The sequence below is a fragment of the Hippopotamus amphibius genome, chromosome 13 (genome assembly GCF_030028045.1).
Source record: "Hippopotamus amphibius kiboko isolate mHipAmp2 chromosome 13, mHipAmp2.hap2, whole genome shotgun sequence".
NCBI classification, from domain to species: Eukaryota; Metazoa; Chordata; class Mammalia; order Artiodactyla; family Hippopotamidae; genus Hippopotamus; species Hippopotamus amphibius.
The window spans coordinates 100,410,417-100,428,336 of NC_080198.1; the positions used below are offsets into that span (position 1 = coordinate 100,410,417).

Consider the following 17,920-nt stretch of genomic DNA (forward strand, 5'->3'; position numbering starts at 1 on the left):
TGTTCCCTTTCACAGCAGAAACATCCAGGCCAGTGGTCCTCAAGTTTTCTTTTCAAACAACGAGACTCCACACAAGTCCCCACACAGAGCCTGTGACCTGACGTGGCTACAGGCGGAGCTCCTATAGGGGGTGGGGCTCTACCTGCTGCCCCCCGCCCAGGAGGCACCTCCACGGAACTCAGGATGGAAGACCCTCACTCGGGGGCCCTGGAACCAGGCCCTGGGGATGCTCCTGCATCCCCAGGCCTCAGCCAGACAGGCGCACCTCACGCACTGGGCTGCTGGCCAAGTGACCGCCACTGCAGCCAGTCTGAAGAGGGACCCCCTTCCATTCCGGCACCACCTGCCTGTGCCTGGTCCCCAGCAGGAGGCCAAGGTGTGCTTTGTGGGAAATAGGAGGACCGAGAGATCAGGATGGGAGATCCAGGGCCAGGGCAGCTGCCCGCGCGCTCCTAGGGAGACTCAGAGGAGCCGGCAGGCTCCCCATGGGGGCACCGACCGGGAGATCCGAGCTCCCCGAGACGCCCGGCTCACAGCCCTGGGAGGCACCAGCTGGACGCTCGGCCAGAGGGCTGTCCCATCACAGGGCCCGGTCGGAGCCTGTGCCCAGGCAGGGTGGGGGCACGGCCAGCCCCAACACTCACTTCTGTCAGAGCACAAAGTGACACCCTGTCCACCCAGCCAGCCGGCCAGGCTCCTGTCCGTCCTGTCCACTCTCCATGTGCCCATCAAGCCAATCTCCCACTGATCCCTCCATCCCCCCACCCGCTCACCCCCACACTCCATCCCCCCGCCCCCGCCCATCCTCCCCCATTCTCTCCCCACTCCGTCCACTTCCCACCGGTGCTCACGGCGTGAGGGTCAGTCCCCGTGTGCACCAGCTGAGAGCAGAGGGGGCTCAGACGCTGATCCCGCCACCTGGAGCCAGGTAAGTTCAAGGCACACCTTCACCCTGGGCGATGCACAGGCCAAGGCCGGTCTGCCTGGAAAGCCCACTCTGGCTCCCGTAGGGCAAATGGGTGGAGGCGGGGGCTAGCGGGGGATCAAACGTGGCACTGACCCGCGGGTAAGCGGGGTGAGGGGTGGGGAGCACTGCCGGACCACCAGGTTTTCTCTCCTTCCAAAGTTCATGCGAGGTGTGCTGCTTTCTGATTCAGCGGAAATACCGTTCGCCCATTTATCCGTGTTTATCCTCCCATCCCTCTCTCCCCTGCCTTTCTCCCTTTCTTGTTTGAAGATCTTCTGGTCTGGAGTCTCCCAACAGCTGGCTGGATGTGCCCCCTTGGACAAGAAGTTTCCCCACCTGGGAAAGGACGGGTGTGGACCAGGAGATCTGTAATTCCAAAACTCCGGGGCAGCTCCGCGAGGCAGCAGCACCGAAGCACAGGGTCTGGCTTTGCTCACGGATGACCGTGGCCTCCCTGACACCCCCTGCCCTCGCCCCCGCCCCCTCCCCCCTGGGACGCAGACCCTGCTGGGGGCCCTGCACCCCGTCGCGCCACGCTGGGTCTGGGGCAGAGCCGAGGCTCGTGGGACGGGCTCCCCCGACTCACGCCAGCTGCTCCCACGGGTGACACCAGGCGAGTCACACGTCACCCCTGCCCCCTCATCTTTAAGTGGAGATAACGCCACAGCCCCCCTAACACTGGAAGGGCTGAGGAGACACACGGAACGCACTGAGCTCACAGTGAGCGCTAAGCAGAGGTGAGAGAGAGCTGAGATGCAGGTCCAGCTGCTGCCTCCTTGGTGGGACCAGCAGGCTCCCTGGCGGCCCCTGAGGTTCAGTCCCCTTCCCTCGGCCCTGCCGCATCCCCCACACTGCACCCCGCGCTGCGGGCGTGGGCCCGGCCACCTCCAACGGCCTGGCTCTCCTCTTCTTTCTGTGGCTGAAGTGAGAGCCGAAACACCACCTCCTCCAAGAAGCCTCCTCTGGAAGCTCCCAGATCCCTCCTGGTGGCTCCCTTTCCCAGCTAACACCCAACTTTCCCCTCTGAGCTGAAAGATTTATCTCCTCACCAGACCTCACCCATCAAAGCTAAATCTCGTGCCTTCCTACTTAGCGCTTTCAGACACCGGGCCTGGCGCACAGTAGAGCCTCCTGGGACCACGGCAGGCTGAGGGGACTCAGGCAGTTAACGGGGCCCAAGGTGCTGCTAAAAGCCACAGTGCTCGATTATCTTACACGTGGTGCATTTCCCAACTTTGGCCGTAAAGCCCAGGCCCTCACTGCCCAGGGGGCCCATCAAGCCCCACATGCGAATATCTGTGCATCTCTGGATGTCATTTCAGACCCTCAGGAAAGCAGGGGTGACAACAGTGCTCGCTGTCCAGAGGGAAGGCGGGGTTTGCAGGGCCATTAAAACAATTCTTTAAAACTGCAAATTCTTTGGGGTTTGACACTGTGTCAGATGGGTTTGATCTTCCCATCCCTCCCCCAAAATGCTACTTTTCTTATATTTTCAGGAAACTACATGCAAATACACGAAATCCCTTTATTTACAGTGGAACATGCCCTACCTGTAGTGTGGGGAGGATGGGCAGGCTGGAAGGATGCTCCCAGCAGAGGCCGGCTCAGAGGGAGGGATTTCACATGATTTGTTTTGCTGTCTTCTTATCTTTTTAGTGTTATTTGAATTTAGTGTTATTTTTATAATCAGAGAAAAAGTCATTTTCATTTGGAGTGATTGAATATTCTCATCCCTACTTGGGGGGCAGAGGGGCGCCTGAGGTTCACGGTCCCACTTAGGGCCTGTGCACCCTGCGGTGCTGAGTCCACGCCACCAGCGATGGTCATTTACTGCGTGGCTACGGGGCCCAGGTGGCCACTTTGCTCTGGCCCGTGGATCACGGATGTGGCTGCAGCCTCCCGAGGACACTGCCCGGGACCTGGACCCTCCCCCTCAGGCAGATGTCCCCATCACCCCCGTAAGGGACACAGGCCACACGGAAAAGATCGCACTGTTCCATGAAGGTTCAGGATCCGTTTTTCCAACACCCCAGATCTAACGAGTTTCCGGGGACACCGTGGGGCCCCGAATGGCAGCTGGGAGGTGGGCTCGTCCACTCGGCAGGGCCAGCCCTGCCGCGGAGACGGGCTGGGATGCTCACCTTTGCAGACGAAGCACTGGATGTGGAAGTACTTGTTCTGCACGCGCAGCACCTCGCCCCTGCACACGTTCCCGCACGTGTTGCACAGGATCGCTGTGCTGGGCGGCTTCTCCGGGGGGCTGTGGGCAGCCTGGGGCTCCGACACTGTGGAAAAAGGCGCTGCGTTAGATAGTGGCACGTGCCAGGCACAGGTGGGCAAACCACCAGCGGCGCGAGGACTCGGGGCCCCGCACCCCCCAGCACAGCCCAGAGGGCGTCTGGGGACCAGCGGAGGTTGGGTGATGTGAGGCTCCAGCGGCGGTCCTGTCCCCCGTCTCTGTGTGCCCACCTCCCAAAGGGCAGGCGGTCCCCCTGCAGCCTTGGCCTGGTACGACCTCGGCCCTCAGGGGGCTCAGAGGCAAGGCGCCCCCTGGTGATTTGGCCAGTCCTTCTGCAGCCGGGGACCCAGATCCTCTCTTCTGCGAGTACAATAGCCGCGTCCTCCCGTGAGCTCGCACTGAATTCCCAATGTGCCCCCGGGACAGTGACCTGGATGTCACTGTCCCCCTTAAAGCTGGTCATGACCTAGGATGGTTGAGGAGGCGCTGGACACCCCCGGAGGGACAGGTCAGGGTGGAAGGTCAAAGGGCCCGATGGTAGGGCTCTGGGGTCTGGGCAGGACCGTCGCTCACCCACATCCTCCAAAAGCAGCTACGGAGGCCGGCGTGCAGGCTGCCAGGGCTCACGGCAGGTCCGCGCGCAGGCAGCTCCGGCCTGGCAGCGGTGACGGCCAGGTGAGCACCAGCCACGAGCCAAGGGGCAGGGCTGCGGGCAGGGACGCCCAGGGGCTGGGCACCAGCTCTCTCCCAGCACAGGGAGGAGGTGGAGCTGCGGGCCAGCCGGGCAGGGGCACAGCCCACACAGGGGCCCCAGCAGCCGGGGTCCACCTCCCACCGGGACGAAGCCAAGACGGCGCAGCCTGCCCCTAGCCAGTCACCCGGGACACCATGTGCAGTAGCCCCCCAGCTCCCCCCAGGCCCCCATCCCCCGGCAGAGCCCCCTGAGCCCCTTTTTCTCCACTGGAAAGCCCATCCACCCCTCTGCCTTCCCCTGGGTCTCTGCCAATCAGCGACGGAGGCTCACCCCCCGCTCAGCCAGCCCTGAGCAAACAGCCTCTGCCTTTCTCAAGTGGGGGCTCCGCTTAGATCCACATCTTCTGGCTCCACCCTCCTGTCTTGATCTGGGGTCCCCGACCTGAGGCTGAGACTGAGGCAAGGATGTGGTGCAGGCAGTGCACCTGGGGGACCCCGGGTGACAGGAAGGAGTGGGGAGAGTGACGGCGTGTTGTTGAGCCGGTCACCCCCTCGGAGACCGTCTAGGGTGTCACATAGAACACGCCCCAGACGGTCCCTCAGACACCCGCCACCTTGGGATGCCCCAGATACACCACACTTCATTAGAGAGTTAAGCATGTTCACATACACACACACACACACACACACACAAGTACACACACACACAGAGCCAGATGTGCACATATACATACATGCATTTACACAATCGTTTAACACCAGCACTGCTCGAGGACCAGCCCAGAAGGTCTCCTTGTTCTCATAAAAACAGAGGAGGTGGACGTCAGGCAGAGGAGGACATTTCTCCGTCCAGTTTCCAGCCTGCCCCCCAGGCCCCCGGACTCCCCCACCTGCCCCCACAGCCCTGGATCTGCAGCGCTGGGCTCCCCCCTCTGGGTCTCGCCCGTGGTGGGGAGTTGGACCGTGGGGAGCCTGGGCCACACTGGGGGCATCAGGCCTTCCAGGAGGAGGCTCTGAAGGCCCCAAGGGTAGCAGGTGCCAGCTGTCTGGGGACAAAAGCCGCACAGCCGGGAGCAGCAGGTGCCGGCAAGGGGATGAGGGGCACAGAGAATCACCCGGCGTCGCCCTCGGTGCCCCAGGCCCAGCAGCAAGGCCTGCCTGCGCTTCCAGACGTGTCGGGACCAAACAGCAAACTGGACCGTGAGCAGCCCAGCGAGGGCCCAGGGCTCGGTCTGCCGCCCTGGGAGCCACGCTGACATTTCCGCTCTGGTTTCAGTGTCAGCGGCAGGCGTGCCCCTCACTCTTTTTTCTATACGACAATCACAGAGACCACCCCATTCAGTACTTAATAAAATTGGTGGGAGGGGCGGCAAGCAAGGGTGTCCTGGGCGGGAACGTAAGATTCCCCATGCGGAACGAACCACTGGACTTGAGGTTTGAAACCTCCAGCAGACCCGGCTTGTGGCTGTGCACGGCCCGGGGCTGCCTGTGGCTCACGTGGGGCTGACGGGGTCCTGAGTCACCCAGTCCACGTCGAGGCTAAATCAGGATTTGGGGAGGTGGCCACAAAGATCTTCAGCACTGTTATCTTTTCATCCGTCAGGCACACAAAGGACAACGCATCTCGTGTCTCCATGAGTAGGCAGGCGAGGTCCTACAGCACCACCCACGCGGGGAGATCGGTGTCAGAGCCCTGGGGGCAGGTACAGCCCAGCTTCACCTCCTACAGGCAGTGACCTAGACCTCCCAGCTGTCCAGCCGTCTGCCCATCCACCATCCGCCCTCTGCTCACAGCATCTGCCCCAGGGGGTGCTAGGACCATGGGCAGAAATGCTTGCCTAGCAAGCAGCCCAGGGTCCGGCAAACCAGAAATGCTCAGTGCACAATAGCCATTGTCATTTTCAAGAATACAGGGGCTGACATCACTAGTTGCCTGCTTACTGGAAATACTGTTTGATTTGGGGTGAAAGCTGCTTTAAGAGGATGGACTTTTTGTGGGAGCGCCAACTCTGCCCGGCTGGAGCATCCTCCGAAACCTCCCACGGCCTCTGGGTGGCGGGGTGAGGGTGGGTGCTGCCCCCTGGTGGTGGGAAGTAGACACTGCATGGAGGGGGCCTGTCTGGCAGGTACCACCCGCATGGGTGCTCCCGCCAGCCGGCATCTGCCCGCTTGGCCCTGGCGTCACAGCCTGAGAATCCTGTGGATTTGAGGCGTGGGCCTTCTTACCCCTCAGGGTGGACTCATTCCTCACCGCCTGCAGCTGTCCGATCGGGTGCTTCACAAAGGGGACCGGTGCTCACAGTAGCCGTGAGCGCCGTGGTCACTGCTGCTGCCCAGCGCGTGGACCGAGGCGGGGAGAGGCAGCCCAGCTGGCCTGTGGCCGCAACGAGAGGGAATCAGGACCCTCGCGTGGCAGGACAGGACAGGAATGGGCCCCTGGACAGGGATGGGGCGGTTCTGGCCAGACCTCCTTACATCAAGAACTATTGAGATGAGCTATCAAGCCACAGAAAGACCTGGAGGAAGCTCGGATGCACGTCACTAAGCGACAGACGCCAGTCTGCAGAGGCGACCCCCTGCGCGACTCCAACCCCACGACATTATCAAAAAGGCAAAACTGTGCCGACAGTAAAAGATCAGTGGTTGTCAGGGGTCCAGCAGGGGTGGGGAGGGACGACTAGGCGGAGCCCAGGGAATTTTTAGGGCAGTGAAACTAACTACTCTGTCTGATACCATGATGCTGAATGCACGTCATTATACATCTGTCCAAATCCAGAGAACACACACCACCGAGAGGGACCCTGATATGCGGACTTCAGTTAGTAATAATATACCAAACTGGTTCGTCAATCGTAGCAAGCGTAGCACACAAATGTTACAACAAATGTAACATGCAAGATGTTAATGGTGGGGCTTCCCAGGGGGTGCAGTGGTTAAGAATCCGCCTGCCAATGCAGGGGACACAGGTTCGAGCCCTGGTCCGGGAAGATCCCACATGCCGCGCAGCAACGAAACCCATGCGCCACAACCACTGAGCCTGTGCTCTAGAGCCCTCAAGCCTCAACTACTGAAGCCCGCACACCTAGAGCCTGTGCTCCGCAACAAGAAAAGCCACCGCAATGAGAAGCCCACGTACCACAACTGGAGAAAGCCAGCGTGCAGCAACAAAGACCCAATGCAGCCAATAAATAACTAAATACATTTATTTTTTAAAAAAAGATGTTAATAGGATTCGGGGTGGGGTGTGTATGGGAACTCCCTACTTTCTGTTCAATTGTTCTATAAACTAAAAACTGCTCTAAGAAATAAAGTCTATTAAAAAAAAAACAAAACCTTGAGAGAGAGCGCAAATTGCCACAGCCCAGACCTGACCCTGAGTGCAGCAGGCTCATTTCTCTACAGTCTCTGGCTTGGCTCTGACATTTGGTTTAACAAGCCCCTGACTGCGATAAGAACATAAAACATAAAGCCGAGTGGTGCGGATCAATCACATGAGGCCACGACTATTTAATCTCCCCGTGATAATGAAACCCCAGCCTGGGGAGCCTGGCTGGGAATAAAACAACGATTACTGGTAACGTCGACACGTAACTCACGTTCACAGTGGAAGGACATGGCTTCCTCAGGTCTCACCTGGCAGTCGCTGTGGTCCCGCCTCTGTAATTCCCCCGGGGTACAACCCTGATCCGCCACCAGGTACGGGGCCTGGAGGAGCCAGGACAGCAGCCGGCAAGGCCGGGTTTGGACCACCGCCCAGGGGCAGCTGTGTGACCCTGGGGGCTGACTGAGCTCCGAGAAGTCTCAGGGTTCACATCTGTAATGTGCGGCCCCGTCTCAGGAGGCATCGTTTAGAATTCGGTGAGGTGGAGAAAGCTTCGGGTACAATGCCTGACAGGTGTGGGGACCAACAGCTGCTGGCTTAGTCCTCCCGGGGCTCAGAGGCAAACCTGCGACGCGGTGGCGGGGAGGGACAGAGGCTGTCGGGAGGGGACCGGGAGCTCTAGGGGCCACACCTTTGCTCACTCAGCAGCCTCATCAGCAGCTGGTCCTAGCTTTGTCTTCTGCTTTGGCTGGCCTCTGTCGGTGGCTGCGTGGGCGAGCAGGAAGGGGGGCAGCCTGCACTGACCCCAGCTGCACCCCTCCCTGGCTGTGTCACCCTGGGCAGGCCACTCAACCATGCAGAGCCTCAGTTTTCCCTTCTATAAAATGGGGATAGGTATTCCCAAACGTGGGACGCTTGTGTGGATCAGATGAGAACACGTGTGAAGCCAGCGACCAGCTGGACACCTGCGGGAAGGGGATGAGGTGCACAGGAGGCAGGGACTGTGACAGGGCCCAGGTAATGCAGTTGCTCCCTCCAGAGATGATCTGATGGTGACCTCCGGATCAGTGGGGTCTTCCTGGCATTGACCTCTGCACCCCAGCGTCTGGCCCAACTGTGCCCAGTCCCAGCGCTCCAAATGGGATCCACCCAGACCCGGCACCAGCCTGGCTGGCGCTTGGCTTGGGGAGCAGGCACAGCGGCTGAACCGCACGAGCATCGCTGCTGAGTTCTACATCAAGCTCTCAGCTCCGTGCCCATCCCGGTGCGTGGACCCTCAGGACACCGGGCGAGAGTGTCAGGAGGCTTACAGGTTTCTTTACTCCGACAATTGGGGCCTCAGCGCCCTCTGCCCAGTGAGCAGGGGGAGCTTGCCTCCAGCCGCTTTACCCACCAAACACTCTGTTCTCCCCTTCACTCTGTTGGCACAGACCCACGTGGGGGCAATTTCCCACTTCGTTTATAGAAATTCACCAACCTGACCCCATTCAAGACGCACAAGCAAATGTGCCGTGTGTTCCCGTCATGGGACCTGGAAGCCAGCTCTGAAGGTTCCTGAACGCATGTCGGCTGTCTCCCCTCCACGGGATCCTCACTTGCGCAGGGAGCACGGCGGGCCCTGCCCCCTCCTGCCAAGGAGCATCCGCCCTGACCTTTCATGGTGCCCTAACCGCGGAAACCACTGCAGGTCTCCTCGACTCCACCCTGATGGCAAAACTGCAGGGAGCTCGGCCAAAGTGCGCTCAACTCCTAACACCAAACAATAAAGCTCTTCTTCTCATTTGCTGTTCTTTAATTCATCCACCCAACAAATGTCTGAGACCTACTACGTGCCCAGATTCCACAGGAACAAACCAGTCCCAGTCCTGGCTTTCATTTGGTCCATACCACGCCCCACAGGAATGGCCTATCACCCCCATTTTACAGATGAGGACCCAGAGGCTTGGAGATGCGCGGGGAGCTTCCCAAAGCCACACGGCTGGATTAGGAACTCGGCGGGTCCCTGCTCAGGGGTCTGACGCCACCATCCCCTCTCACCTGCTTGCCTGCAAGTCCCAAATCACGTGCTGCCTCGTTCACCAAACAGCAACAGAGGAGCTGGTGGGCATCCGGGGCGGCAGGTGTGCAAAGTGAGCAAGCACGGGTGTGGCAGGCGGCAGGAGAGGGGACACGACGTGCCCAGGGAGCGGGGCTGGAGTGGGCAGGTGCTCCTCTTGTTCCAGCGACTCACCGCGTCTCCCACCTCCCAGACAGCAAAGCACGTCGTGCTGTGGTCCTTGGGGACTTTTTCAACTGTTAATCTCTGCTGTCCCTCAAAGGCTCTACACTTGGTCCTGTCCCTTCTCAAAGGGCCCAGTTAATGCTGGGCCCCCGAGCGGGCATGGCTGATTTGGCCAAAGACCAACAGCCCATGTTCAGCTTCTCTTCCAGGCTTTGCTCTCAAGGCAAATCCACTTTGATATCAGGACGTGGAGTCTCTGTGTCCTCGGGAATCTAACTGGAACCTGCGCTCCATCAGCCGTGGCAGTTTTGTAGAGCTCTCCACCCTGCTGTCTGTATTACGCAAACAGCTGGCTTGGGGTTTCCACATATTATGACTCCGTTCTGCTATTTAATAAGCTTTATAAGACTGTGCATCACACCCTCTCCGGAGACTCTGATCCACCCAGAAAGTGTCCCAGGTGCACAATTTTCAGCCCCACCTCAGGCCTTTCTTTCTAACCGTGACAATGAGCAGAGAACTATGGCGGGAGGCACAGGAGTCTGTGTGCAGTCAGGGAGGGCTTCCAGGAGGAGGTGACACAAGATGTACAGGTGCCTTCTGGGACAGCAGCAAGCACACATCACCGTGCTCGTCTCCATCACAGCACTGACCACGCTGGGTGGCCCTTGGCCACTGGCTGTCTGCCTCCCTGGCCTGAAGTCCCCCAGGGCCAGGGGCCAGGTCTGAGAAGTGCAGCTCCCTAGGGCCGGGTACCAGTGCAGACAGAGCGAGGTGCGCTCAGCCACGCCTGGCTGGGAGATGGCTCTCACACACCGCATGGCCACAAGCATCCTCGCAGCCAGCACATCCTCCAGCAAAGGTGTTCCTTTCGACTGGTTTTCTAAATATGGAGTTAATGGCACAAAGGCCTTGAGGAGGTCTGTCTCTCCTGCCCTCAGGACATTCTTCATAGGTCGTGTCTGGCTCAGGAATAGGCCCGAGCTTCTCCTCCTGTCCTCCCAAGCTTTATGGGTTGGAAAATCAAGCCAAATCACACGTGATCACTCCCATCGTAACCTCCTGAAGGGCTGACTACTAATTATAACCAGGAGCCAGGAAGCGGCTCTCTGATCCGGGCAGTTCTCGCCAAGGCTGTCGGCAGCCTGGGTCCAGCAAGCCAGCTACGAGGGTCTTGGGCTGTCCCCGCACTGCCAGGCCTGCCTGACTCTTCAGGCATGTCATTCATCCAACCTCCATCCTGCGAAGCCGCAGCTCTGAGCCCTCTCTGCACTGGGACGAGTTTATCACCTTCTGGGGCTGGTTCCTGCCTGTTCCAAATTCAACCAGGGCCGTCCTGGCCAGTTCCCTGAGGCTATCTCACTTAAATCCCCCAGGAGCCTGGGCCCAGCTGCTCAGGTTGGACTGCAGGCCAGCTGTCCCGGCCTCAGTGACCGAGGACTGAGCTCAGGCGGACTCATGGGGGGAGAATCCCAGATTCCTGCCTTACCTAGGGACCCCCCACAGCCAGACACGATACCCCCACAGTGACCGGGAAGAGGAGCCTCCATGGATTTCCCAGGAGGCTTTTAAGGCCCAGTCAGTGACGGCCATGGGAGGCCAGCTCTGGGCCAAGGGCTCTGGGTGGCCATTCACCCCTGGGCCTCGCCCATCATCTCTACAGGGCAGCTCTATGATGAGGGTGGGGTCAGACAGCGCAGGCAGGGAGTGGACACCAAGCCAGGCACACAGCAGGAGCCCACCCTGCGGTCCCCGGGACCCAGGGAGTCCCTGGACAGTGACCTGGTGGCCGGCAGGTCTCAGGAGACATGGGCACACAACTCCAGAAAACCACCCTGAGACCCTGAGCAGGAGCTGGCCACGGGGAGACGTGTCCAACAGTCCTAGGGAGGCCCCTGTCTTACTGGACGAGCTGGAGCAGACCCCTTGACCTCTCCCCACCCCCCAACCAGTGTCTAACCTGAGCTGACCTCTAAAGGCTCAAGCGTCTGAGAAGCTCTCCATGCTGTCCCAGTGGGACAGTGTCCCCCTGACTCCCATGGAGCCCACGGCAAGGGGACAGCCAGAAGGATGGAGCCCCCAGACACACTCTGCAAGCTGGCGGGGGGGCTGGACCAGGGAGGGCGGCCTTGAGCACAAGCCCGTGCAGGCCGCTCCCCTGCTCAGGAACCTTCCGTGGCTCCCCAGAGCCCTCGGAACACAGCTCAGCCCCAGAGCCACCACCGAGCCTCCAAGCCCAGTGCCCACCTGGTACCCTGACTTATCTCCCAGTGCCCCATGAACCCAGACTCTCTCCCAAATCTGTCCTTGGGGGTCCCAGGACTAGCCTTAGCCCCCCCCCCATCACCTCCTGGAGGTGCTCCGCCTACCCATCACCACCCGTGAAAACCCAGCTCAACCTTCAAGGCCCCCAACCAGGGCCTCCTCTGTACCGACCCACTGTGTGCTGAGCACCTCCCGTTGCACAATGACCCTGTAAGAACCTGTACCCATTTCACAGGTGTGAAAACCGAGGCACAGCAGGTGAGGGGACTTGCCCTCTGGGCCATGGACTGTGCGACCTTGGACAAGTCAGGTCCATGATGGTGAGTGAGCCTCTGACTCGCAGGTGGTAGTCTGGGCTCCCCAGGTGGAGATGCCCCTGGAGGCTCCTGTCTGCTTGCCGGGCCAGGGAACAAATGACCCGGTTCACCTGGACCGTCCTGGGCGCTGCTCACTGTCCCAGCACAATTATTCTCTCCAAAGCATCTCAGTTCGGGTAATGAACCCAGGGTCCCCTGCTCACAGGAGGGGCACTGATGCTTGGGTCCTTTCCTGGCAGGTCAGGACCCCAAGACCCCCCATGAGCGAGAGGTGGGGGGGACTTGCACGAGGTTAAACTCCGCCAACCCCAGGAGGCTGCTGAAGAGTCAGAAGGGATTTCTAGTTGAGTATAAGAGCTTGGCTTCTAGATTCCAGCCAACTTGGCTCAGACTCCCTGGTCCCTGCGAGGTGGGGTCAACCCTGAAGTCCCAGGACTCTTCCTGTCCTGAGGCAGGGGAGTCTTTGGACAGAGTCACGCTCGGCCACAGAGCGACGGCCATGGGGTCACCAGCAGCCCCACCGAGCCTGAAACGAGGTGGGGGGGTCGGGAGGGGAGCTGGAAAATGGGCGGTGGGAGGGGGAGGTCCTACGAGGCCACAGAAAGAACCCGCCTGTGATAGACTGAACCGTGTCCCCTGAAATACACACGCTGGAGTCCAAGCCCTCAGCACCTCGGAGTGTGAGCTGATTTGGAGACAGGTGATCGAGTTGACGTGAGGCCATTCGGGTGGGTCTGGATCCAGTATGACTGTGTTCCTATACACGGGAAGTTAGGGCACAGAGAGGCACAGAGGGAAGATGGTGTGAAGCACGGGGAGAGGCCGGCCGCCTGCAAGCCAAAGAGAGATCCGTCCTCACGGCCCTCGGAAGGCACGCACGATGGGAACACCTTGATTTTGGACTTTGGCGTCCAGAACCGTCTGAGAATAAATGTCTGTGGTACCTGTTACGGTGGCCCTAGGAAACCAGGCCTGCGGGGAGAAGCGCCGGAGGCAGGGCCTCGGACGCCGGGGCCGGCTCGCCGCTCCCCCTCTGAGCCTGCCCTCCTCTGCAGAGTGGGACCGTCACCCTGCCCCAGGCCAGGCTTTTGGAGGCTGGCACGTGGCAGGGGCTCGGCAAGGGTGGCGTATGCTAGGGATGGGGGCTCCTTCCAGACGCAGAAGCTGGGAGAACATGGCAGTGAGAAGCACCCCGGGAGCTCAGGCTCCCCACAGGGGCGCCCAGCTACCTTCAGCGCAAGCTTCTGGCAGCTCGCCGACTCTTAAAGCTCCTCGCAGCTGGTCCAGGCGCCCTGGCCACCCACGCCCCTGGAGGGTGTTATTTCATCACCGGAAGAGCGGCCCTTCCTGCCCGGAGAGGATCTCATGGGTGGCGTTCCGGAAGGTCAGGGCTTCGTGGGCATCTGGGCCCATCTCCCTCCCCCACACGGGGGAAACCACGCATGACAAGTCTGAGGCCAGGCCAGGACCAGGGCTGGGGTCTCTGGGCTCCCAGCCCAGTGCCAGTGCTTGTCCCCCGTGTCACCTTGCTGTGGGCCAGGGTGGCCACCCCTGGACCAACCAGTGGCCTCATCTGGGTCGTCAGCGTATACACAGAAGATGCCTCATAAAGGTTCCTGAAATCTAACCGGAAACAGGGAATGCATTTGGTGACTCAGAGCACAGCGCCCCGCGGGGTGAAAATTAATAGTCTGAGTGACATCATCATATTTCAGCGCCTGTGCCTGGACTAAGGCCCAGGCCCTGCGCTGGGCGATGTCCACTGATGACCCGGGGCACAGCGCTGGAAATGGGCACACGGCACAGCTGCGACTGTTACCCAGGCCTGCAGGACCCCAAGCCCCCGCTGTCAGCTCCCACCAAGAGGGTCTGTGAGGGCTGAGCCAACCCCGCCAGGGACCCTCACTCTCCAAGGCCGTGTGGGGGCCCAGCCGGCTGGGGGACCTGCCAATATGTCCCCCTGTGTATGCTGGCCAGCTCAGCGTCACCAGCTGCCCCCTCTCCTGCCCAGGCCTCTGGAGACGGGGCTGCAGCCGTGACCTGGAGACACCACCCAGCTGACAGGGGTCCCAGCTGTCCCTCGCAGCACCGTCAGCAAATCCCGATAACCCAGAAAAGCCTTTGGCTTTCAGTCCAGCAAGGATGGCACAGGCCTCTGAGAGGTCAGCACACTCTCCCTCGGTCTCTCCTCCCATCCCGTCTCCCAGGACGACGCCGTCCACTGTCTAGAGCCTTCTGCGGACCTCATTTTCAGATGGGCACACAGGTCCCAAGAATCGGAGCAGCCTCCCAGGGCTGGTCTCTCTGGCCCCTGCTCCCCGAGCTTGGCACCCTCATGGGGGGAGGGGGCGACAGGAGAGGGAGTGCGGGCGTGGAGGGAACCAGCTCTGGGGGAGGCAGGTCCCCCTTGGACCGGACACAGTGCGTGGCATCTTCCCGGGCTATCCCTGCTCTGCAAACCTCCTTCCCGCCTGCAGCTGTTTTCACGGACTCGGAGCAGCCCAGGGGCTGCAGGCTCCAGCGTTTGGCAAACGCCCCCATTTCACCTGCCCTCAAAGCCCAGGGCCACTTCCCACGCGGCTGGGAGGGCCCACCTCTGCCTGAGTCTGGAACCCAGGCTCTCTGCATCTTCCCTGTCAGCCGGCAGGCCTTTCTCGGGGTCTCCAGTGCCCGCCTGACCCTCCCCCAGGGCCTGGCCTCGTGGCCCTCACACCCCCAGCGCCCAGATGCTTGCACAGAACAAGAAGACCCCGATCCCCCAGATCATGGAGTGGCTCCCTGTGCCCAAGTCTGCAATACCCACAGCGAAATGCGAGCTCTGCTCTAAAACCCGATTTAAAATTCCTACGACCCGCTGCTCGGGGCCAGGGCGCCTCTGTCCACAGACGCACGCGAGATTCCAGAGCCGCGGGGAGGGCAAGCCCTACTGTTGTCACGTTTCTCCACAGAACATGGACAGTAAGAGCCTGTTTAGGGACTTCCCTGGTGGCGCAGTGGTTAAGAATCTGCCTGCCAAGGCAGGGGGACACGGGTTCCATCCCTGGTCCGGGAAGATCCCACATGCCACAGAGCAACTAAGCCTGTGCACCACAACTACTGAGCCTGCGCTATACAGCCCGTGAGCCACAACTATTGAGCCCATGTGCCACAACTACTGAAGCCCACGTGCCTAGAGCCATGCTCTGCCACAAGAGAAGCCACTGCAATGAGGAGCCCGCGCACCGCAATGAAGAGTAGCCCCTGCTCGCCGCAACTAGAGAAAGCCTGCGCTCAGCAACAAAGACCCAACACAGCCTTTAAAATAAATTAGTTAATTAAAATAAATAAATAAATAAAATTAACAACAAAAAAAGAGCCTGTTTAGTGATCTGCATTGTTGATAAAGGGGCCTCAGTTTGGGTCTGAAAATCCTGGCCGTAAGATCCTCAACTGTGTCAGACACCCCTGCCCACCGGGGCTGGGCACTGTGGAGGCAGTGAGGGGAGCGGAGCCCTGGCCTCTGCTGGGTGGTCCCTGCCACTGCTGCTCCAGCCTTCACTCCTTCCTCGGAGGGACTGCCAGGGCCGGGGAGGGTAACAGGGACAGCAGCCAGCCTGTGGCTTCAGAGGGCAGATGTTTGTCCCCAGCGTCCACCCAGAAACACCCATGTTTCCTTTCCGCCTGGCTGTGCGCTCCCCACACCAACTGGCTCGAGAAGCACGACCACCTCCCACCGCAGGTGCGGAAACCAAGGCTCAGAGACGCTCAGTAACTTGCCGAGATCACATAGCCTGTAACAGGGTCTCTGTGTGACAGGACTGGTTTCTGTTTCTTCTGGCCTTTTAACCCCCTTTTAACTTTCTGTCCCTTTGCATGTCCTCCTCCTAACCCACTGGTCCAAGGAAAGCAGTAATAAACGAAGCATGTCCTTCATGTCTGATTAGAACTGGGCATCTAGGGCTTCCCTGCTGGCGCAGTGGTTAAGAATCCGCCTGCCAATGTAGGGGACACGGGTTCGATCCCTGGGCTGGGAAGATCCCACATGCCGTGGAGCAACTAAGCCCGTGCGCCACAACTACTGAGCCTGCGCTCTAGAGCCCGTGAGCCACAACTATTGAGCCCACGTGCCACAACTACTGAAGCCCTCACACCTAGAGCCTGTGCTCCACAACAAGAGAAGCCACCAAAATGAGGAGCCCGTGCACACAATGAAGAGTAGCCCCTGCTTGCTGCAACTAGAGAAAGCCCGTGTGCAGCAAAGAAGACCCAATGCAGCCAATAAATAAATATATATATAAATAAATTTATTAAAAAAAAAAAAACTGGGTGTCCAGATAGTTGTACATTCATAGAGTTGTGCCGAACGCCACAATCAATTTTAGAATATTTTCATCGCCCCGAAAAGAGATCGGAACCCATTCCCGGCCTCAGGGAGTGTCTGCTCTGTACCCACGGGGCCCGCACGCAGACCAGCGTCCAGAGGTCGCTGTCGGCCACTCAACTCGGACAGGCCAGGGTTCACCTACGCCTGGTTGCACGGCCTCTCTGCAGGGACAGTCCCGGCCCACCCGCACAGGCCGAGAGGGGAGGCCTCTGATGGCAGAGATCCCTGTGCTGGGACCCAGCCCGGAGCCACCACCAGCCTCCTGATATGCGTTCCTTTGGTTTCTCTAAGTAACGCTATTCACCGTGAGAAACCCAAACAGTACCTGCACGCTGAAGAAAGTGAAAATCCCCTGCTAATCTTCTACCCTCAGAAACCATCCTAGCACCTCGGCGGCCATTGCGCCAAGCATTTTTGTACACCACAAACAAAACTATGTGTACATATAGAGACATACATGTGTCTACATATACACACTCACATACACACACGTATATACCAGGGTGAGTCCAAAACTATCCGCACTCTGGCTGTGGAATTTAATTAACTTTTAGAAAAGACAAATACATCATTTTTCAACACAATTTCTTTGCTTTTCAATACTCTTTGTCCATCTGTCAACAAGCTTTCGTATCGCCTCATTAAAAAATGTTTTAGGCTGAGCTGCGAGCCACGAATGCACCGTCTTCACTTCATCAGAAGTGAATCTGGCTCCTTCTTGATGGCTAACACTTGTGCGACCTTCTTTGAACTTTATCTATTCACATACACTTCTTCGTGACAAAACACTTTCTCCATACTGCACACACGGCCTTTGATAACTAACAACACCAGGTGCACCCTCAGACCACAAAAAACGAATCACTGCACACTGCTTTTCTGTCGTGCAGATCACAATTGGGGCATCCATTTTTGCTCGCACCGCACTTACAAATGAACTGATGTCACATACTCATACCTGCAGAGCAGTGACTGGGGAGACAGCAGCCTTGAAGGGAAAGTGCTGATAAGACAGTGCGGCCAACAGAAGTTTTAACATAACTGGAGTGCGGATAATTTTTGACTCACCCTCGTACATATGTATATATACACACACAGTCTATGCTCACACACACGTCTATGATACACTTTATAATATAACATATTCTTCCATGGGGCAGAGGCCTTGAGTGTCCACACATGCTCTCTTCAAAAACAAAACCCCTCAAAAAGACACATGCACTCCAACGTTCATGGCAGCACTATTTACAATAGCCAGGACATGGAAGCAACCGAAATGCCCATCAACAGATGAATGCATAAAGAAGATGTGGTACATACATACAATGGAATATTACTCAGCTGTGAAAAGGAATGAAACTGGGACATTTGTAGAGACATGGATGGACCCAGAGACTGTCATACAGAGTGAAATGAGTCAGAAGGAGAAAAACAAATATCATATATTAACACATGTATGCGGACTATAGAAAAATGGTACAAATCAACCGGTTTGCAAGGCAGAAACAGAGACACAGATGTAGAGAACAAACA

At 58.7% G+C, this 17,920-nt stretch overlaps 1 protein-coding gene across 11 annotated transcripts in view; it reads right to left on the reverse strand.

The window, feature by feature from the left end:
* ABLIM2 (actin binding LIM protein family member 2) overlaps positions 1–17,920 on the reverse strand; it is a 153,195-nt gene that overhangs the window by 104,993 nt on the left and 30,282 nt on the right. For all 11 annotated transcript variants that reach the window (XM_057706605.1, XM_057706603.1, XM_057706595.1 and 8 more), the window contains exon 2: positions 3,109–3,252. In XM_057706605.1, the coding sequence (XP_057562588.1) occupies positions 3,109–3,252 (144 nt within the window). The remainder of the gene's footprint in view (positions 1–3,108; positions 3,253–17,920) is intronic.